The sequence below is a fragment of the Sabethes cyaneus genome, chromosome 3 (genome assembly GCF_943734655.1).
Source record: "Sabethes cyaneus chromosome 3, idSabCyanKW18_F2, whole genome shotgun sequence".
NCBI classification, from domain to species: Eukaryota; Metazoa; Arthropoda; class Insecta; order Diptera; family Culicidae; genus Sabethes; species Sabethes cyaneus.
The window spans coordinates 60,675,168-60,698,354 of record NC_071355.1 but is presented as its reverse complement, the minus strand read 5'-3'; the positions used below and the strand labels follow the sequence as shown (position 1 = coordinate 60,698,354).

The window sequence follows — 23,187 nt, the reverse complement described above, 5'->3', positions numbered from 1 at the left end:
CACACACACACACACACACACACACACACACACACACACACACACACACACACACACACACACACACACACACACACACACACACACACACACACACACACACACACACACACACACACACACACACACACACACACACACACACACACACACACACACACACACACACACACACACACACACACACAGACACACACACAGACACACACACAGACACACACACAGACACACACACAGACACACACACAGACACACACACAGACACACACACAGACACACACACAGACACACACACAGACACACACACAGACACACACACAGACACACACACAGACACACACACAGACACACACACAGACACACACACAGACACACACACAGACACACACACAGACACACACACAGACACACACACAGACACACACACAGACACACACACAGACACACACACGAAATTCAGTCGACACAAACGTGACCTTCACAGCAAAGCCATCCACAGTGGAATGAAACTTCAAAAACGCGATCCTTTAGCACCCTTTAGTATAGCGTCAAAAATGCGTAAGCAATCTGGCAAAAGAAAAGGGTGATCGCTCACTTTTCTATGACGTTTCACTTTCAGGACATCAAATTTGACTAGATTCAATGTTTAAAGATAACATCGGTTGAAGAAAGGGGTGGTTTTACACTTTAAGAAAATTGTTTACTTTCAGGACATCAAACTGGACTGGACTAGGTTAAATGTTCAAATGATCAGAATATCAGATCGTTTGAAGAAAAGAGGTTTAAGACTACGTAATGATTTTTGACGACGATGTTAATTCAAATTTCGGACGTAAAACGAGAGGATTTTAATCCAAATTTTGAACGTTGAAAAGTGGACAGTCAATGTTTCAATTGACCAAACTCGTGACTTTAGTCATGACCTTGAAATGCGGTCAGGCATATATTAATATTTATTTTGAAACGATGATTCTACAATTGATGAAGGGACGGTAAGGGAAAGTAATGAAGAAGGATTTTTTTCGGGAATGAAGGGGAAGGGTGGAAAGGAAGGGGGGGGGGTAATAGGTAGCTATGGTTAACAAGTTGTCGTTGTGACTCCAGCGCCTCTGTGGTTCAAAGGTACACGGGTACCAGTGAGCGACACGCCCTGGCAGGTGTTGTGGGTTCAAATCCGGTTATAATCTCTGATTACAGCTTGGTTCGACCCATGCACCTTCCAGCATTGGACAAAAGATAGGAGTCACAACGACAACTTGTTAACCATAGCTACCTATTACCCCCCCCCTTCCTTTCCACCCTTCCCCTTCATTCCCGAAAAAAATCCTTCTTCATTACTTTCCCTTACCGTCCCTTCATCAATTGTAGAATCATCGTTTCAAAATAAATATTAAAGTTTCAATGTTTATTCGAAGAGTAACCATGAAATTCTTTACAAGCTTTTGATTTAATTGCTGTAAAGTATAAAAATAACTGAAAAGCAGAGTACTAAGGAAACCTCCAATGTAGAGTAAGGAGGGGCAAAAGTGCGATGGGGGTAAAAGTGCGATTTATCAGAGCAAGTTCCGAGTACATTGACTACATTGACATTGATAGGTGACTACTTTGACTGCTTGAATCTACCGTAAACATACGTTGTTTACAAAGCATAGTTTCTGAGTTATGGGTAACTGTTATTTTAGAAAGGTTTTGATGTAATATTTCGTTTCACGGCAAATACGATATCAACAGGACGATATTACTTGTTGAAAAATTGTAGCAGCGTTTTACATCACTCAGATATCTCCCTTGAAATTGCGGTGAAAAGAATTTACAAAACATATTTCGCTTTTCCGTAATTTGATCAAACCCCTTCAAGCGCCTAGCGGGGCAAAGGTGCGAATCATTGAAGGGGCAAAAGTGCAATTCATGAACCGGGAATCTAACTCGTTTCATTGACGGGACGACGACACTATGCAGATCCTTGCGACTTACAAGGTACTGCGCGTGACGCTGTTCGTCTGGCAGCGTGTTAGCGATTCTCAACACGGGTGTTTTGAGGAAGGCTCAGTTACTATGGAATAGACCAACCGTCGGTGGTTTCTAAGCAGCGATGTCAACCTTTCAAACATTTAAGCATGCATAAATTTGGGACCCACCAATTATTTCAGTTCCTGTGAATTCTGGTTTTACTAATGTTGCTTAAGCTTAGAGTACTCCACTAACTACCGTGAACGTGCCATATTCTGCTCAGTTAAGACATTTTTATGATTCTTCCGCTATTATAAGTATTCTAGACTAAAATTAATAACGTGGATAACAGTAACGTGTAGTGCTACGGTCTATAGTATCTGGTAAAAAACATGGGAATTAAAAGTCGACCAAGAATTGCGTATATTTTTTGTTTTGTAAACTTATCCACGGTGCCTAATTCTGCGCACTCTCTTGCCCATGTTCCTAATTCTGCGCATGTTTGTTCCTAATTCTGTGCACCTAAAAAGTAACAATAAACACTCATACTATGTTGTTTATGTCTTTATACGCTAAAGGCACGTCAAAAATCTGACAACAGCCATTACCATAAATAAATCCATGATGTGGCGTTGTTATGCTGTCCAAGTGGCACAGGAATATTGTAATCATTTTGATTGGCTTATTTGAAATATTTTATTGTCGATAACATGAAGGGCGAGTTAATTTGGGTTTTCTGCATACTGAATATTACACTTTAGATAAATATTAAAAATTGTGTTTTCATATAGAAACCATTTCGCCACTGCCTGACAGCTCCATAAAGTTGGACATTCAAAAAAAATCAGAAAGCATAGTTCCATAAATTGGCGCTCGCACGGACCCCGAGTCGCAACACAGGATTCCAATCAATGCAAGTTAAAGGTTCTACTTGAATTTTCATGCCTCTATTCCTCAGCCATTTGGGTGAGGTATTCTTTCGCGATTTCTTCGAAGGATACATTACTGCGCAGAATTTGGAACATGAATAAAAAATTTGTGCCTAAATCTGCGCAATACTGCGTCGCATTTTTCCAACGAAAGCAAGGCATGCAATCACTCTTTTTGTCTAAAACATGACTAAAACTAATTATTCTTTCTAACTATGCTGGGTAATTTGATCATTGCAAGGAATTTCGATCATAAATTTGTTAATTTTCTAGAATGACAGTTTTAGCGTTGGCGCCAACGACGTTGTTTTCTGAGGTATAAAATATTTTCAATTTCAGTTTAATTTATTTCGCTGTCAAATAATATGGCCCTTTCGTGAATAATGGCGTGATATTCAACAGGCGTTTATAAAAAAATAACAAAATGGTCATAGTTATGCACAATGTTGAAATATACATATATTAAGAAAAATGCGCAGAATTAAGAGCTGCGCAGAATTAGGAGCGGTCACGGTACTTTTATTATACAAAAAATTAGACTGAGAAAATAAAATACTACCAAGAAAATGGTAGGGTCCCAAATTTATGCATGCACTAATGTCTGGAAGGTTGGCATCGCTGATTCTAAGGTAGACGGAGGAAGAGGCACAATTTGTGTCTAAAAGTAATTTAACCTGAAACGGTATGAAAGGGAGAAAACAATGAAGATGCATCCAACATAGCTCTAGCTATCCCAAGTTCCTACTTAGCGCCTCCACGTGGTCATACCCTGTAACGCTCTTTCCTTAAGATTGAGTAGCTTAGCTAGGAGGTGCGATTCTGCGTGGATCCCGGCTGCCTGATATCAAAATTGTGGTTTTAGGCAGACGGCTTATCCTTTCGGCCCCGTTGATAGGAAGCCCTAGCATATATTCTAATTATTTGTTTCGTTCTAACTCTTCAAACACCTAGTATACAATGGAAACATTAGGCCGTATGAATAAAAGAGTTAAAGCAAATACTTCCATACGATTTAAACGGAAAAAGCAAAGCAAACTGTTTTATTCATACGGCCTATTAACCGTAAAACTTTCTAATAATGTACACCCAATTCTTTTTTTACACGGGGGATGCGTCCCGTGTAAAAAAATACCGTGCAAAAATAAACCGTGTTATTTCGAGAAACCGTGTAAAAAAAATCCGAGTTATTTCGAGAAATCGTGCAAAAAAAGTCGTGCAAAAAAAATCCGTGTAAAAAAATCCGTGCAAAAAAAGAATTGGGTGTACATGGATATTGTTGGGTTGTTGTACATATAGGACAGATGGAAACTCAAATGATGTAACTACCCAGCTAGCATTTTCATATGTATAAAAAGGATAAAAATCAGTATTACGCACAGATATACATGCTAATAAATCGTATTTGATGCGTAAAATTGGCATATCGGTACTATTTTGGAGGCGATATACGGGATTACGAATAGTTTTAAGAATTACGACTATATAAGTATTTATATACGATAATATCCGATTAAGCACGAGTCGTTCCTTACTACTATACGATTTTGTGCAGAAAATCGTATTTATGTCAGTTATTATCATTATATACGATAGAAAATCAACTTGGTCCCACTTTATCCAGCTTTAGTTATGATTTCGAATTTGTTAGGAGATATTTACGAGAATATTTACGTGGTCTCTCAAGAGAAGCCAACAGTCGTTCTCCCGCTTTGCATTCATATTGAAGCGTGTAAACTGCAAACTGACTGGGAGCATAAGGTCTCGTAATTTTTCGTTTCTCTTTTTAACCCTCTAACGGGTAACACCGTAAAAACGATGCGATCAAGCTAATGACTATTTTATCATGAAAGTACACACAAAAAAACCTTAAGTTCTGATTTTCATGCAAAAATAATTATTTGGAGGAGCGCCAGGTAAGAAAAAGTCCAATTTCTTTTTTTCTTTTTTCATGTCTAACGCTCTGCCCAGATGTTTTTCAATTCAGATATATTACAAAATTAAAATAATGCATGAAATTTACTCATAGAAACATTTTTAGGTCAATCATTTTGTTCTAGATGTCCTTTTCCTTCAAAAGTAAAAAACGAAATATTCGCGTACTAATTATTTTCGGAATTTTTCGGAATTTTTGTTTTTGAAAAATGATAACTTTTGAGTGCATGGTCAGAATGTTATAATATTAGTATCAAAATGTCAAGAAATCTGTTCTCAACACATTTTGCGTATTGCCAATTAAAACAAATTTTGTATGCGCCTCTGGAGCTCCAAAAGCGAAGGCCGTCTACAGACGGTCTTACCCGTTAGAGGGTTAAACATTAATTGTCAAGTGAGTAACTAACTTAAACTAAATACAAAAAATCATGGCGGTTGAGGTTGTAGCAGTCCAGTAGAGCGGAGAGAACTCTGAGGAGCACGGAAGTTCAACGATGAAACAATGTTCGTTAAATCAAATTCTCCATTCAATATTTAGCACTAAACATGGCTTGCTGAATTTTCCTACGACGTTCTAAGGTGTCAAGCCCAATAAGGCGACAGTGATCAGGATACGGAGGCAGGTTCACGGGATCTCCCCAGGAAAGATCACATAACGCAAGACGAATGAACTCTGCACTCGTTCAATTGGTAAATTCCAGGTTAGTTGATATGGAGTCCAAATAGGACACGCGTTTTCCAATAGAGGTCTCACCAGGGAACAGTACAAAGCCTTCAAGTAGTATGGTTCCTTAAAATCCTGTCCAATTTTCTAAATAAAGCCGAGCTACCGAGTTGCTTTAGAGATAATAGCCTAGCGATTTAAATTGAAGTTAAGTTTTGCATCGAGAATAACACCAAGATCGTTGACATGTTCAACTCTTTCAATGTTGTATTCGAAAATAACAGGGTTAGTAACGCGATGGAAAGTCATAACCTGTCATTTTAACGATCAGCCAGTTTTTGCAACACCAATTCACGAAAATATCCTGCAGCTTTTGCAGATTACGACAATCTTCAATTGATCGTACAACAAGATACAATTTCAGATCGTCTGTGTACACTAACTTACAACCGTCACCCAGAAGCAAAGCGATGTCATTGATGTACAGCACGAAAAGCAATGGGCCCATATTGCTACCTTGTGGTACGCCCGATTTATTTGAAAATGGGGTGGATAAACAGGAATTGAACCGTACACGTAAAGTTCGTCCGCATAAGTACGAACTTAACCTCTCAGTAAAGTTTTGTGACGCACCAAGTCGAGACAGTTTTCGTATAAGTATTCGATGATCGACGGTCAAACGCTACCTTTAAATCGGTGTATACTACATCGATATGGGCCTTCTGTTCTATGTGCAAGATACAAGTCGACGTAGTGCAAACGTAGGTTAGTGCAAACGGATCGTCCTGGCATAAATCCATGTTAATCGACAAAGATATAACTTTTCGTATGAGAGAGAATAACAGAGCTTACAAAGATTTCGAATAACTTGCATAACGCTGAGAGACTAGTAATTCGGTAAACTAGTAAAACGGTAATTGGGTATTTTAGCGGTATTTAAATTCTCACATATTATGATAATATATGATGTCACCGTAAAGTCACATGAAGACTTTTTCAAATTTGACGAGTAAAAGTAATAAAAAATGCATTTTTTCATTTAAAAAATTTTTTTAGGATAAGACGATAGCTTATAAGTAAACCATTTTTCTTCTCAGGTCGCCTTAGACAACACAGTGGATAGATAAACTATGGTCATCAGCCGATACAGGTTTCATATGGGAGCTGTCAAAATGAAAAGCTCTATCAGAAAGATAGAAGAGAGGAAAAGAACTTCTGACATCATTTCAATCAATCGGTTTGGTTGATATCTGTCAAACAGCAAATCATTCTATTTTTGATTTTTATTAATTTTTTCATCAAATATTCACTTAATTGAAATAAAAAAAGAACTGTTAGATTCAGAAAACGACGGGCTATCAAATGAGGCAAAAAAAGCAACTTTTTTGGGAAAATTAAAATACCCAATTCCTTATATTATGTCGATCACTGCTTTTGAAAACCGAAAACATGTAGGCCTGCTTTCAAATAGCCGGAAATTTTCTTTGCTCAAACGACCGGTTAAAAACACGGCATAAAGGCTCAGCCAGAACGTTCGCACAGCGGGAATAAACAATAGCAGGAATCTGTTTTATAGTCATTCGCTGTTCCAAACGGTAAAGGAAACTTGATCGAAACGAAAATGTAAAAAAAGATCAGAGCGCATGCGTTCTGCTGTACAATCGTAGGTATGACTGAGCGCACTGCTGGTTGTGTTATGCATAACGTTCGTATTTCACCACTAAAAGGACGGTGTGAATCTGAGTGCGTGGTGGTGTGGCTGCATAGGAAAAAAGTATCGATTAAAACCCTGATCTGGATCGCTCTCTAACAAAATAAAATCAGTTTCTGATCATTTTTAGATTATTTTTAGAGCTAATAACTATAATATTTTGCAACTCATAGGACTAAACATTGCATTCTATAGGTTGCGTTACTGTTTGGGTCATACATTTTACTAAATACTGATATTTGTCTATAATTATAATTTACCACTTTACCACACATTCTCCTATGATTTTTCACTTATTTTTTTCGACTCTTCCATTCGTCGAAGCACTCACCAAAGTTGATGCAGTTGAAACTTGATGCACATAAAACTTTGATTTAGGGTAACCAACGTATTTTGGATCCCTTTAGCAGCTGTACATAATTTGGACACTTACAGCAAAATCAAATGGAAGTGTCCAAATTATGTACAGCTGCTGATGGGGTCCAAAATATGTTGGTTGCCCTACTGTCCGAGTTATTATTTAGAAAGATATTATAATAATTTTGAATATTCACCATTTTTATTCATTGATAAGAAAAACCTCAATTCGTTTCGACTACAAACTCGAATCAACGGCAGCGGTTTTAGCTGTATCAGCTAACAGTTAAAAATAAGTTCAGACAGCACTTTTCCAGTTCGTCATCGATATCGATCTATTAACCCACCCTACTGCCATGTCCTATCGTGTCTCAAGCGATTGAAATAGTAACACGATCCGGTAAACGAAAGTCCGGAGGTGAAAACAAATGTCCGATAGTTTGCCTTACAATCAAACACAGCAGGCTTCCGGCTACAAGCCTGGTACAGAGATTCAGTAGCACTGACCTACCCAAACCAGCTCCGGTGAAGTTTTCCCGTTTGCTCGCTTGCTTGTTGGCTGGTTGGCTTGCAAAACGGCAGCCGTGAATAGGCCAAATAATTCACACGCTTTTGCTGTGCGCAAAGTATACTAGCCTATCGACGACGGTACTCTACGCTGCACTATGCAGTTGGTCTCACGCAAATGACCGGCAGTTGCTTTCGTAATTAATTGGCCAATAATCTCTAATGTGGCAAAATACAACTGAAAACGCCAGCCATGCCAGCCAACAAGCAAGAAGAAATTTAATTGAATTACACGGAGCAAAACAAAAGACCCAGTCAAGAGCCGGGCAGTGCACCAGCGACGAACCCGGGCATTTTGTCGATGCGTTCCGTTCTGTTCAGGGTGCGTCCGTTCCGCTTGCCAGTCTTTCGCCAGCCCCATGCATGCGGGGCACGCGAATCGACAAGAGAGGTGTGTGTGTCAGTGTGTGATCGCTGCCCAAAACATTCGTTGCCCTGGCTTTCCCCCGAGGGAGCAACTGGCATATCATCGCATTTTGCGCAATTCGCATTTCATTCATGCAAAGTTCACGCCAAGCCCTTTCCTTCAATCCCCGGAGGCTGAAGGAACAAACGGCGACGACGCGAACCGAGACGACTAAGTCGACGCATAAAAGGGAACACGGGCCATTGGAATAAAATAAAATTTGATTGTTCTGGGGGTAATTTAGTTGGAATTTTCAGTATTCCGCATATCCACTTTGCTTGTAATCACAGATTTTTTTTTCTTTCTCTCTCCCCTCCATCTGGTCAGAATAGGGATTTATTTTAATTCACTCACATTATTTGAAATTGAGCGAGGAAGAGGCGCTAGGAAATGGAATTGAAGAAAGAAGGGAAATGGACATTGTGTCTGGACGACAGGATGGTACAATATGCGTTTTTCTGGCAGATTGGGAAGATCCAGGCGGTACGGGAGAAAACGAGAAGTAACTATGGTGATTGTTGTTTGTTACGGTTGGCGTCCAGAAGACGACGGCGACGACGACGACAACGACGACTACGACGACGACGACTGATCGTGTGAGTCATTGCCATTTATATGTACCACACCGGAGCACGGGGCAGGAAAATGGTAATTGTGTATGGGTCAATTTACTGCTCAGGAACCAATTAAATGTAATCCAAATAACTGCATAAATTGGAATGGAATACTTTTACCAATTTTCCCTAGAAGGATACGAGTTGAATTGAGGCAAGTTTGAATTTCCTGTTGTATTTTCGGACGCACGATAGTGAGCAAGTTGGAAATTGGTGAATTGAAGTATTTTTTTCCAATTGACGGTTCGCGAATTTATCCTGGACAATTTATTTTTATTCGAGCTTAACTCGAATCAGCCCAAAGTTACCCTGCAAAATCAGTTCATTTTTTAACTTTGAGATTGCCCAACTATTGTGCCAATGTACAAAGCTCAAATTTTTGTGTCTTAAGGTTTTTTGTCAAACTATTGCAAAGAGCAATTTGTTTTTAAGAGTATAAAATTTGCCAAGTAAAGCCGTATGGCATTATTAGGCTGTACACTATGTCCGAAGGTACTTATTATTTAACTTACATGAACCTCAGATTTCTCTTCATAGGATTTTAGTATTGGTCAAAACAGTTAATTTAAAGAAGGCCTTAAAATATTCTATCTTGGGTTTTTTTTACGAAATTCAATTTTCAAGGTTATTTAGGGGTCACCCCTTCTCAAGTGATCATACCCGTTGTAATTAACCACCTCCAGTTTCAACCAAATTTGGTATAATTACTCATTCCGACACCACATTCAATGTCCCAAAGTTTTGTAGGGATTGATCAATCCCCCTTGGAGTGACATGCAGTGAAAAATTAGTTTTTTCGAAAAATTGAGAAAAATGGAGAAGCGTCACTGGTAGGGGGATTGATCAATCCATATCGCGAAAAACCTTACTAATCAATCAAATAGAACCATATTTCGCGAGCTCCTCCTAAAGTGGGGAGGGGTCCTAATTCATGATTGAAAAAATTCTTGCCTCCAAAAACCTTCACATGCCAAATTTAGTTCCATTTGCTTGATTAGTTCTCGAATTATGAGGAAATTTGTATATCATTTGTATGGAAGCCCCCCCCCCATCTTAAAGGGGAGGGGTCTCAATTCACCATAGAAAAAAAATTTGCCTGCAAAAACTCCTACATGCTAAATTTGGTTCTATTTGCTTGATTAGTTCCCGAATTATGCAGAAATTTGTGTTTCATTTGTATGGGAGCCCCCGCTCTTAGTGGAGGGAGGGGTCTCTAACCATCATAAAAACCTTCCCTGGCCCCAAAAACCTCTACATGCAAATTATCACGCCGCTTGATTCAGTAGTTTTCGATTCTATAAGGAACATCCCGACAGACAGACAGACAGAAATCCATTTTTATATATAAGACTAGCTGACCCGACAAACTTCGTATTGCCACAAATTAAACTGTGTTGTACATAAATCGTGAATCTCTTATGACCTTTGTCACAATCTTGAGTTTTGCAAGTTTCTGAGGAGTTCATGGGTGTTTTAATATACAAATTTTCCTCACAGTAAAGTAGAAAACAACTCCCCCCATTGCTTTACCTAAATATTTAAATATTCGCCATCATTACAAACCATTTCGCCGAATACCATTTTGCGGATCACCAATTCTCGGTTGGCCATAACGCGGAATATAGAGTTTCGCAGAATACCATTTCGCGAAAAAACTTACGCGGGATATACCATTTCACGGAAAATCTTTTCGTAGAAAGTACCATTTCGCAAGAGTGTCCCAACTGAAGGAAAGTAATAGAGGTCAGTAGGTCTAGGAAAATAAATAAACCTAGATAGAGGTGATCTCTACGGGGGGCTGCCCCCCGCAGTTGCCAGCGTTTCCGACGGCAGGTCACCGGCAACACTCGTGACCTGTGGCCGTCTCGCGCTAAATTATCTAATGTTACTGTTAATAGTTTTTGGTGGTCTTGTTATTGATTAATGTTTTATGAAAGAGCCTAAAATTTCTCGAGTTCGATTAGTTTTTGAGTGACGCAAAAATTTCTGTTTTATTTGTATGAGAGTACTTATCCCCCTACCACAGGGGTTAGGGGTCTCTAACTATCATAAAAAAAATTCCTGCCTCCAAAACCCCCCACATGCCAAATTTGGTTACATTTGCTTGATTACTTCTCGAGTTATGAGAAAATTTGCATTTCATTTCCATGGGAGCCCCCTCCTAAAAAGGGACAGGGGTCCTAATTCATCATAGAAAAAATTCATGCCTCCAAAAACACCCACATGCCAAATATGGCTCCATTTGATTAGTTAGTTTTCGAGTTATGAGGAAATTTGTGTTTCATTTGTATAGGAACCCCCCCTCGTAAAGTGGGGAGGGGACTCAATTCACCATAGAAAAAATTCTTGTCTCCAAAAACACCCACATGTACAATTTTGTTTCATTTGCTTGATTAGTTCTCGAGTTATGCAGAAATTTGTGTTTCATTTGTATGGAAGCCCCCCCTCTTAGTGGAGGAAGGGGTCTCTAACCATCATAAAAACCTTCCCTGGCCCCAAAAATCCCTACATGCAAATTTTCACTCCGATCGGTTCAGTAGTTTTCTATTTTATAAGGAACATAGAGCATACAGAAATCCATTTTTATTGGCATAGATTTGTATGGGAGCCCCCCTCTTAGTGGGGGAAGGGTCTTTTGCCATCGAGAGAACCTTCCCTAGCCCCAAAAACCCCTACATGCAAATTTTCACGCCGATCGGTTCAGTAGTTTTCGATTCTATAAGGAACATACGGACAGACAGACAGAAATCCATTTTTATAGGTATAGATAGTCCAATTCACACCTTTCTCCCTTTGCTTTAATTTCAAATCTCAATCGTTGTTGTAAAGCGTTACAGCTGACACGTAGGGTAAGTTAACCTATAATGGACCCTTTACCTATAATGGACCTCGGGTACAGTTTCGGCGTTTATTAGCTTGTGCTTCTTATTTCCGAGGATAAATGACATGAAACAGAAAGTACTAAACATACTACACAGTTCAGTTTATAAAATTTTGTCTGAATTTAATGATTAATGCCATAAAATCGACATTTTCAATTAGTTAGGGTCCATTTTATGGTTAACAATGCGAAATGTCGCCATTAGTGGACCCTCTTCATGCAAAATAAACGTTGAATTCCTATAATGGATCCGGTCGCTATCCTATTGTAAACCACATGGTCCATTAAAGGAAAATGGACATTCCAATCTGTTTTAAAAAATGTGTAAAATATAGAGATTTGCAACATAAATTGGTATTTTTGACGTAGGGCTACGCCTTTGTTTACTATACTGGGACTGGGTAGCACTTTGTGAAAACGAAAATAGAAGTGTATCGTTTGAATGAAAGATTTCAAATACTAATAACTACTAAACTACTAAACAAAACTGAACAATTTATATGTCGTTGAATAGATAAAATAATCAGCAATTTTATGGAGGAATGAAAGAACAGTTTTAAGGAGGGCATTAGAGGAAGGGCTCCTATTTCCAATCAAACACAATTTACCTCAAAATTCGAGAACTAATCAAGCAAATGGAACCAAAATTGGCATGTGGAGGTTTCAGAAGGCAAGAATTTTTTCTATGATGAATTATGACCCCTCCTCTGTTTAGAAGGTGGGCCTCCATACAAGGTGGTTTAGAAGGTGGGGGTTTTTGGAGGCTCGTCATTTGTTGGATGGATTTAATGAATACTCCAAAAGTTCTTGTGCTGATTTGACTAAACACACACTTGCCTTCCGATTCGTGAACATTGAAATCACTGAAAAGCGATTATTAAAGCATATTATTGAAATAACGCAACTGACTTTATTTCTTAAATTCGTCGTACCATTTTAAAATCCGTCCATCAAAATTTTTCATTGTCCAAACTAAAAATCACAACAATGTTTACGAAGCTAACGCGCATGTATTTGTGTAGGACAGCATGACAAATGTTATTCTGCGAAATTTCTGCAGGTCAGGCAAGTTTTCCTTGCTGTAGAATAACGACAATGCCTTGCGTGAGTTATTTTCATTTATGAATGACGGAAATTAAAACGATTAGTCGACATTTTCTTCTTCGTCGCACGAAAAAACGTAGGAAATTTGGCTGGTAGGACTTCTTTAATGATAAACAGCATTTAAATAGATCTCAGCTCACTTTGATTGATCGTGTATGATAGACAACAAACTAAAATATTCGGGACTAACTAGTTTTGCATTGTGTGACATAAAAATGCTGATATTTTAAATAATTTGTGTTGGATAGGACGGGAAAAGGCAATTACGACGAAGCAACATACCCTACAATTACTTTGATTTCCATGTTTCATGTCGTAAATTTCTTGTTATTTAGAATAAATCCTGTTATATATTTGATATTTTCATTTGATCGGATATTGTGCTGAGTTTTTTTTCACGACTCACTGGAATACTTAGACGAGAGTAATTCTCGTTCTGACATGAGGTCTTCGAATTGTGTAACTTTTGTATTAGATTGGTAGCAAATTGTTAAAAAAAAAAGAGAGATACACTTTTAATACCTCGAAACAGTGGACCCCTCATTCTCCAAAGGGTGTGATATTTCCTAAATTTCCAATGAAACAGCTAACAAAGGGCATGCTTCTGTAAGGAAGAAAAGCAGGGCTTTTAAATGGAGTAAAAAAAAATTTTTAGCGGCCATCTAGGATTTGGTCACCATATTGGATTTTATCAACAAAAAAATCGCCGTTTTCTAATGCTTCGAATTTAAATGCTATGAATTGCATTTATCAAAGTAGGCGTGCATTAACATTAGCTTTAAGCGATACTGCGTCTGAAACATCTAGGACATAAATTAACATAGCAACATTATTCAAACAATTTATGTTGACCATTCATAAATTTCAAAATCTGATTTATTCATTAACCACCTCGGTATGTGTGGAGTAGCAAGGAAAGCCCGCCAATTCCGCCCAGCAGCGATTGAATTCGCAGCACTTGGAATAGGCTAAAAAATACATTGATAAATAGGAAATGAATTGGCCAATTAAATTCCGGTCCGAAAGTTGCGTGTGTGTACACCGTCGTCCGTCCACGGGATAGCCCACGCCTAGCCCCCGTCAAGAGCGGTAGTCGCGATCGGATCGCTGTCATACGGGTGCTACTAACGATTGCCGACGCCACGCCGTGCGAACCCGAACCCGGTGGTGCTCTGGTGGTTGCAAAAACTCAAGTCACGATGAAAGTTGCCAGAAGCAAACCACGTGCTGTCTACAAATTGACAGCAACATAATTTTCGCCGGCTGGCTACGAGCGTTTGCTTGGCTGGCTGCACACCGTTAGCGGCCGGGCCGGGCTGCTGGATGCGGGTAATTTATTGGGCCGACATGAAATCGGTTCATCAAACCGGACGCCTCGTTTCACGATGAGTTTCAGTTTATTTGTTTACATTCGCCATGCTCAGCAGAAAAATCCGACTCAAATATTGGCAATAGACTAATCAAAGTTTGTTTGTTTTTATTGTGATTTTTCTTTTCAGTGATCGCGAGGCAACTGTTATGCTGTCTAACTCCTGGCTGTACCATTACTACACGGTACAATCGAAGATGCAGTTTGGCATTCCATTCGAAGGGGCGACTCGAATTCCTCCGAATACCTCCTACTATCATGGACATCCATCACCAAATTCTACGATCCAAACCCACGGATACATCGCACCACCGCATCATGTTTCCTATGGGTATCATTCGCCGGTGGGGCAGGCAGGAGGTGGCACCGGTAGTCTTCACCACAATGGAACTTCAACATCTGTCATCAGCCATCATCATGGCTTAGGTGCCGAGCATTACCGACCGTACGGCTACTGTTTAGAAACGCAACCGGTGGACTATAGCAGTCAGCCGCCTTCCATGGTTCCTGTTCAGATTCGTTGTGAAAGTACCGGCAGCAGCCAAAGCATTCAACCCGATCGGAACGGTAGTCCTCCAGCCAAAAAACGCGCACTGGGTCGAATAGAACCTCTCTACATTCCGGAAAATGGCCAACATTCTCCGGAAAGTAGCATAACTGAGCTTCATCCTGCGACACACACGGTAACACCGGAACATCCTGACTCGGGTCACAATACCGGCTTGGGTATTGTAGGCGGGATCGGTGGTGGCGGAGGTGGCATAATGAGCGGTTCTGGCGGAGTGCAAACCATGACCCTGTCTACCTCGTTTCACACACGAAGCACCCGAGCCTTGAAAGCACCTCCCACTTCCACGGTAACGGAACCAACAGATTTCATCGATCAGTGGAACCCTAGTCCTCCCTGGTCTGACACTACCGTCCAGAAAGTCCCCGATATTACCCATCAGGAACTTAGCCCCTATATGACTACCACTCCTCCTACGCCAACAAGTGCACCACACGTCGCCGGAATTCCGGCTACTTTCTCTTTCGATTGGATGCCAGAGCAGTTCGTTCCCATTATGACCGACTGTCCACCACCGACGGCTGCTTCCGGGTGTGTTCTTCCGTGCACCATTAACCAAGACGGTATTCCAGTACCAATGTCTCTTCCAATGCCAGTGCCCATACAAATTCCACCACCACCTTGGCCATCGGATCACCGTTTACTAACTTTAGACAGTACCTCTTCCTCGACTTCTTCCTCAGCATCAACATCCGTTGATCGAAAGCCATTGGAGGACCATTCACATCAACACCAACAGCAACATCATCAGCAGCAACAGCAGCAGCAGCAGCATCTTCATCATCAACATGCTGCGTCATCTTCCTCCGGTGGTGGCGGCACTCACCACCGAGGAATCAAACGATCTCATTGAGAAGCAAACACAGTTTTGCCGGCGCACGGCAAAAGCCATTCTTTAATCCCATATCAGTATTGTTTGTTTTTAATAAACTGTAGCTCCTAGGGTACAAATTCCTTGCAGTAGAAGAGTTACTACAGAGGCTACCCGCCTAGTAGATAGCGTTGTTAGTAGTTAGTAGTGTTTAGCCGCTTGGCCCAAAAACGATGATGATTTTGGGTAATTCGGTTCCGTGCCTAAATAGTTACAATCATTCTCTTCTAAGTGCAATCCTGGCAAGAAAATAACCGCAAAGTTTTTCCTATCAGTAGCTTCTTCACAAGCAAATAATTGAACAACAACAACAACAATGACGTAAAACGTGCATTTCCTTTCGCAGTACGATTCCTTTCTAGTGCTTATATTTATTTACCGACGGTAATTTTATTTATTTATTCTCAATTTAAAAGTGTTTTAGCGGAATAAGCATATTAAATAAATATATTTTTTGTGTAATAATAAAATAAGACGTAGAAGGTCATTCATCGATCCGAACTTCCCACATTTTCTACAGAATGGTAAGTACTTGCAGAGAAATAATTACCGTTGCAAACAGGGATGCTAGATGTATAGTCAAATTATTTGTAATAATCTTTGCTCATTTTGTGTTAAGTATTTAGTCAATTTCACTATGTACATTCTAATTTCACAGATCTGCAAAAAAATTTCAGGTGCATGAGATATTTTAGATGAATTCTATGTTTTTAAGGTGCTGAAGCCAGAACTGATTTCCATTTCTCTCCATAGCGTACAGATTTTTTGCTAATATACTTTTTACGTAAAAACCACAAATTGGATGGAAAAATCAATAAGTACACAGATCCGTAAAGTTTTACTGAATGAACACAGAAGGAATGCCACTGAACTGAAATATATTTTCTATGCAATTTTCAAAATGATTTTTTCTCTTCGAAATATTCTTCGGTTGTTGCAACCAGTTACGTTTATTCAACTGTACTGCTTCATAGAAGCAAAATCCCTAAAACTCATACTCATGTGGTCAGTATTAAATCAGACCGGACTAAGACGCAAAATTTAAAAATATGAGTTAATGACAGTAGAGGATCAATAATTTTCTAAGCTGCATTATACGCTAGTCAGACTACATAAGGCTTACTCGCGACAAAATCTGGGCACCTTAATTTTGCAATAAAACAAATTTGCTAGAAGTTTAATCCATGAAACAATTTTATATCTTTTATGTGTGTTAATAATCGTTAATAATTATCATCAAATTAACATTACTTATTTGGTCTGCATGAAAAATTTACGAACTTTGGAGTTTACCCTTGCCATGAGGGTCAGTGAAGATTTGTTGGCAACCAATTTAGTTGCGTTTATCCAAGATTTTCGAAATTTATCTATAGTTGTTGCTTGTTGTTTATGCTGGGATAGCTCTCTCTTCACCAAAGCTCAATAGACACATTCCAGCGTTACGGGACACAATTAGCAACCATTGTTACCGTGTGACTCGTTTCCTGTTTCACCAATTTTTTGGCAAATACGTTGAAACATAGTTGTTTAAAGAATGCTTTATCTTCCACTAGAATGCCAGGGATTTGATGAAACAGGAACCGATCTGCATAGCAGGGATAGTGTCCCGTAACGCTGGAATGAGTCAATACCGCTCGATGGGGCGTAACTCTGGACAGTTAGGTGGATTCGCCTCCTTCGGTACAATATGGATCATACCATTCCAAAACACCTTTGGCGTAGTGACAGGATGCCAAATTAGGCCAAAACAGCGAGGGTACATCATGGCTGTGTAGGAACGGTAACAATCGTTTCTGCAGGCATTCTTCACGGTATATTTCCTTGTTAACCGTTCCCGTAGTGATGTAACTTTTGCTTGCTCGACCACAGCTGCATATAGCCTGCTATACTAAATATTTTTTGGGGAACTTGGCTTTCTTCCTTGTCCTAAAATGCTCTGCAACGCCATTCCATTTCATGGCAGTGTAAAAAGACATACCAGAAAGCTGTTTAAAGTATTCTAGGACATACGTTTCATCGTCCATTATAACGCATGGAAACTTCGTTAAATATTCGTGATAAAGCTTACGAGCGCGTGTTTTGGCCGTTGTATTTTGCTTATCATTACGGTTTGGCACAGTCCTCACCTTGAAAGACTTCATGCCTTGTCGTTGCTTAGAAGTGTGCACGAATGATGGCGACATTTTTATTTTACGTGCAATGGTACGTACAGAAAGATCTGGTCTCCTCCGTAATATTTGTTTTACCTTCGCATCCTTGTGGTGGTTCCTCAGATCCGTTTTTGTTCCACTTCCCTTCTTCCTAGCTGTTGTCAAGCGAGTATCGAACGATTTTAAAACACTGTGAACAGTGCTTGGAGGAAATCCAAGCTTTTTGGCAAGTTTTCTTAACGAGAGATCCGGATTTTCATTGCGACCGCACACAATTGCTTTTCGCACCTGCTCTTCTTTCGACACCATTTTACACTGAGCGCTTGTAATATAAACAAGTGTTATATTTTCAAAAAGAACAGACATACGTCTACCACTCTGCAAAATATTTCACTCATTGTTAATGTATTCCCAAAGCTGTGTGTGTGTTTAGGGGTTGTCATTCAATACATGCGCGGTAGCTTTGTAAACATTGTTGTGATTTTTAGTTCGCACGATGAAAAATTTTGATGGACGGATTTTAAAATGGTACGACGAATTTAAGAAATAAAGTCAGTTGCGTAATTTTAATAATATGCTTTAAAGTCCCTTTTCAGTGATTTCAAAGTTCATGGATCGGAAGGTAAGTGTGTTTTAGTCAAATCAGCACAAGAACTTTTGGAGTATTCATTAAATCCATCCAACAAATGATGAAAATTAGAATGACTTTACTTACTAAGACGAGAATTAGAAATAGACCCAAATCAATAGCTTACTGTCGTATCCGAATCCAAAACACATCCTTGGTTCTCGAAGATAGCATACAGAATGACTTCGCTCGTTATTCTCGCGTTCCTCGACCTTACGGGAAACGTTGTCCCACTCAATAGAATTATATATATGGCTGCCAGAAACAATATCGACTCAAAGTTTGGGCAATGCTAACATTTTGAAAGTGACATTATTGTTTTATATTTAAGTTCATAACTAAGATAGCTATGATTACTCTTGATTTGATGATAAACATTTGCTTACATTCAACCATGTCATTGCTATTCACTACAGGGGTGTCCAAATTTTGTCGCGAACAAGCCTTAAATATTACAAACAGCCAGAGTTATGCAATGATTTCGAACGATTGATAGCTGAAAACCATACAGATCAGCAAACTTTGAGCGTGTTTTTCTCGAAATCAGAGTTTTGGGGCTGGTACCGAATGGCCGAATCACGAATGGCCGAAATCCAAATGGCCGAATTCCAACAACAGTCACAGAAGGCCGAATCACGAATGGTACCGCAAATCATGTTTTTTTTCGAATGATCATGTTTAAGGAGCCGTAGGGGAGAGGGGAAGAGGTTCACATATGAAAACAAAATTGTAAATATTAGTCTAAAATGCAATGTTTAAAATGCAAAAAACCCGAATCGATTCGCGTTTCGCGTTATCGAGAAAAACATATTTGAAAAAAGGCAAAAAATATGGTGTAAAAAGTACTATGCCCCCTTAAGTCCGAACGAGCGGCAGCGAGTAAGGACAGCATATACCCAACATTTGTGCAGGCCGAAGGCCGTGATTATTTTCGGCCAAATATGACGCTCTCCCATGCGTGTTTCAGCCTTTTGTGATCCGGCCATTCGTGATTCGGCCGTTCGTGATTCGGCCATTAGATGTATTATGCCATTTGTTATTTTGGCCATTTGTGATTCGGCCATTTGTGTTTCGGCCATCCCTAGGTAATCCAAGTTTTGTCACTTGGTATGGTCTGACTTAATACCGACCATGTATGAAACATTTGTAGCGCTGAACGTACTCTACAATCTCGCTGAATTGAGTATGGCATTATTTTTGCCAGATATGCAGCGAATAGCCTTTGAACTTGTTATATATCCTAAACGTTTGTTTGATAATGATAAAGTTATAACATTACTGTAGCGTAAATACAAAAATTATGCAGTGCGCATTTCAAAAAGAGTGTAGATATCATTCAGTGAGCGTGATTTGAGCGTACTAGGTAATTCTGCTTTACAATAATATTTTGCATATTTTCTCCTTCACATATGGTTTTCTTGTAAAACATGGAAGGGTTTACATCAACAAGTAGAACTGTGACAAAAAAAATTAAGATTTTAATGTAAACTAGCTCAGGTAAGTTTCTACAACTCTATATCTAACATCAAGTAAGTATAAAAATCATTCAACAAGTTTTGCAAGACGTGATGGACTATTTCTATTATTTTTCGTTTATACTTACTTACTTACTTTCTTACTTTTTCGGTGACAATCCGCTAATCGAATCAATGCCGAATTCAGGAGCCGTCTCCACATTACTCGGTCTTGGGCTGCCACTCTCCAGTCGCCCCTAACACCCGCTGTTCTCGCATCCTCGTCAACAGCGCTCATCCAACGGGTACGGGGTCTGCCTCGAAGTCGTCGGCCTCTGTCGGGTTCTCTGCTAAATATTGTTTTCGCTAGTCTCTCATCCGGCATCCTTGCTACGTGGCCAGCCCACTGTAGCTTGTCGTATTTTAGTCGCTTCACGATATCCGCATCTTTGTACACTTGGTATATTTCATGATTCATGCGCCTGCGCCACACTCTTTCGTCTAATATGCCGCCAAGAATTGATCACAGGATCTTACGCTCGAAAACGCCAAGAGTTCGTCGGTCGCTCTCTTTCAACGTCCACGCTTCGTGGCCGTAGAGTACCATCGGGAAAATTAGCGTCTTATAGAGCGCGAGTTTTGTACGGAGTTGTAGGCTACGGGACCTCAGCTGGCTACGTAATCCGTAGAAGGCCCTGTTGGCAGCCGCTATTCGCCTTTTTACTTCACGGCTCACATCGTTGTCACATGTCACTAACGTACCAAGGTAAACAAATTCGTCGACCACTTCAAAAATATCTTCATCTATCACCACCGCAGTTCCAACACCCGAAGGGCTACCACGCTCTCTACCAGCCACCATATACTTTTTTTGGTAGAATTTATGATAAGCCCTTTCCTCGCAGCTTCCTCCCTAAGATGCATGTACGCTTCTTCCACAGATCTACGGTTAACATATGGAGCATATGAGATTTCGTGATGATGGTACCGCTTCTCTGCACGCCGGCCCTTCGAATAGCACCTTCCAATGCAATGTTGAACAGCAAGTTCGATAGTCCGTCACCTTGCTTCAAACCATCTAACATCACAAACGAGTCCGAAGTCTCACCCGCTATCCTGACGCTTGATTTTGAACCATCAAGGGTAGCACGTATCAGCCTAATCAGTTTTGTTGGAAAACCATGTTCAAGCATAATCTGCCACAGCTCGTTTCGGTTAACTGAATCGTACGCCGCCTTGAAGTCTATAAACAGATGATGAGTCTGCAAGTAGAATTCCTGAAATTTATCGAGGATCTATCACAAGGTGAACATTTGGTCCGTCGTGGAGCGTCCTGTCGAAAACCGCACTGGTATTCGCGAACAAAGGTTTCCTGTAACGGCCTCAGTCTGAGAAACAGGATGCGGGACAGAATTTTGTATGCAGAATTGTGGAGAGTAATACCTCGATAATTGCTGCATTTGAGTCGATGACCCTTTTTGTAAATTGGGCATATGAGACCTTCCAACCAGTCCGTAGGTAATTCCTCCTCAGTCCATACCTTTAATATAACCTGATGGATTGTACAATACAGCCGTTCGCTCCCGACTTTCAAAAGTTTGGCGGGGATGCCGTCCATTCCAGCTGCTTTGCCGTTTTTCAGCTCTCTCGCTGCTTTCCCAACCTCGTCCAAAGTTGGTGGATCCACAGCTTGTCCATCATCCTCAATCGTTATCCTGTTTCTGTTGACCGTTCCATCTTGTTCACCATTCAACAATGCATCGAAATATTGTTACCAACGCCTAGTCACCTCCGATCTTTCGGTAATCAGGTTCCCCTCCTTGTCGTTGCACATAACAGGGGTTGGCACGGTCCGGTTCCTGATTCCGTTGATCGTATTAAAAAAGCTTCTTGTATCGTGCCTCTCGAAGCAATTCTCCGCCTCCGCAAGAACGCGATCCCAGTGCTGACGTTTCTTACGACGGTGAAGTCTCTTTTCGGCAGCTCGAGCATCTCGGTATTTCTCTCTGCTCTGGCGTGTCACAGTTGCAGCCAAAATGTGACTTCTGGCTCGATTCTTCTCATCAGTCACTCGCTGGCACTCTGCGGCAAACCACTCGCTAGAAGTGACTGCAGCAGTAGTACCCAACACTTCCCGCGCTGTAGTACTGATCGCGTCGTGGATGTGTCTCCACTGTTCGTTCAGGTTCTCTCCGAGAGGTTCACCGATCCGCTCATCAGTCTTCCGAGAGTACTCTGCAGCAACTTCCTCCGCTGATAACCGCCGAATGTTCAGTCGTATCTTCCTCGTTGGCTTCGATTTGAATACATTGGACAACCGGGCGTGGATCTTGCTTACTACGAGATAGTGGTCCGAGTCAACGTTTGGTCCCCGGAAGGATCGCAAGTCTGCAACATCAGAAAAGTGCCGGCCATCAACCAGAACGTGGTCGATCTGAGAGCAGGCCTCTCCATTAGGGTGTTTCCAGGTGTGCTTCCGAATGTTCCATCGTGCAAAATGGGTACTACAGATAACCATTCCTCTGGCTGCAGCGAAGTTGATTAGCCTCAGACCATAGTCGTTTGTGGTAGGATGGAGGCTTTCTCTACCAACAACGGGGCGAAAGAACTCTTCACGTCCGACCTTTGCATTTGTATCCCCGATGACTATCTTTATGTCATGTCTTGGGCACTCTCCATATGATCTGTCGAGAAGATCATAGAACGCCTCTTTTACGTCATCTGGCTTGTCGTTCGTCGATGCGTACACATTTATTTTTCGTTTATACTTTTCGTTATTCGTTAATTTCTCTCCATCGTATTCGGGCGAGTACGTCGGCAATTCGTTACGCGTCTCGACATACACAAGTCGGTTTCAACTTGGTCGAACCATTTAGCACGTTAGGCCCCCTCTATTCCTGGTGCCAGTGGGAGTCTTGAAGAGAACGAATTTCAACAACCCTCCGGCATCCAGTACAGAGGGACTCAACGTGCCAGAGGGCTCGGTCTAAAGCGATATTTTCTTATTCCTTTAATAAAACATGCGACTTCAT

At 40.5% G+C, this 23,187-nt stretch overlaps 1 protein-coding gene across 1 annotated transcript in view; it reads left to right on the top strand.

The window, feature by feature from the left end:
* The window catches only part of LOC128739633 (uncharacterized), a 79,111-nt gene extending 63,206 nt beyond the window's left edge, over positions 1-15,905 (top strand). The window contains exon 8 of the mRNA XM_053835130.1: positions 14,615-15,905. Within this exon, the coding sequence (XP_053691105.1) occupies positions 14,615-15,905 (1,291 nt within the window). The remainder of the gene's footprint in view (positions 1-14,614) is intronic.
* Positions 15,906-23,187: the final 7,282 nt, after the last annotated feature.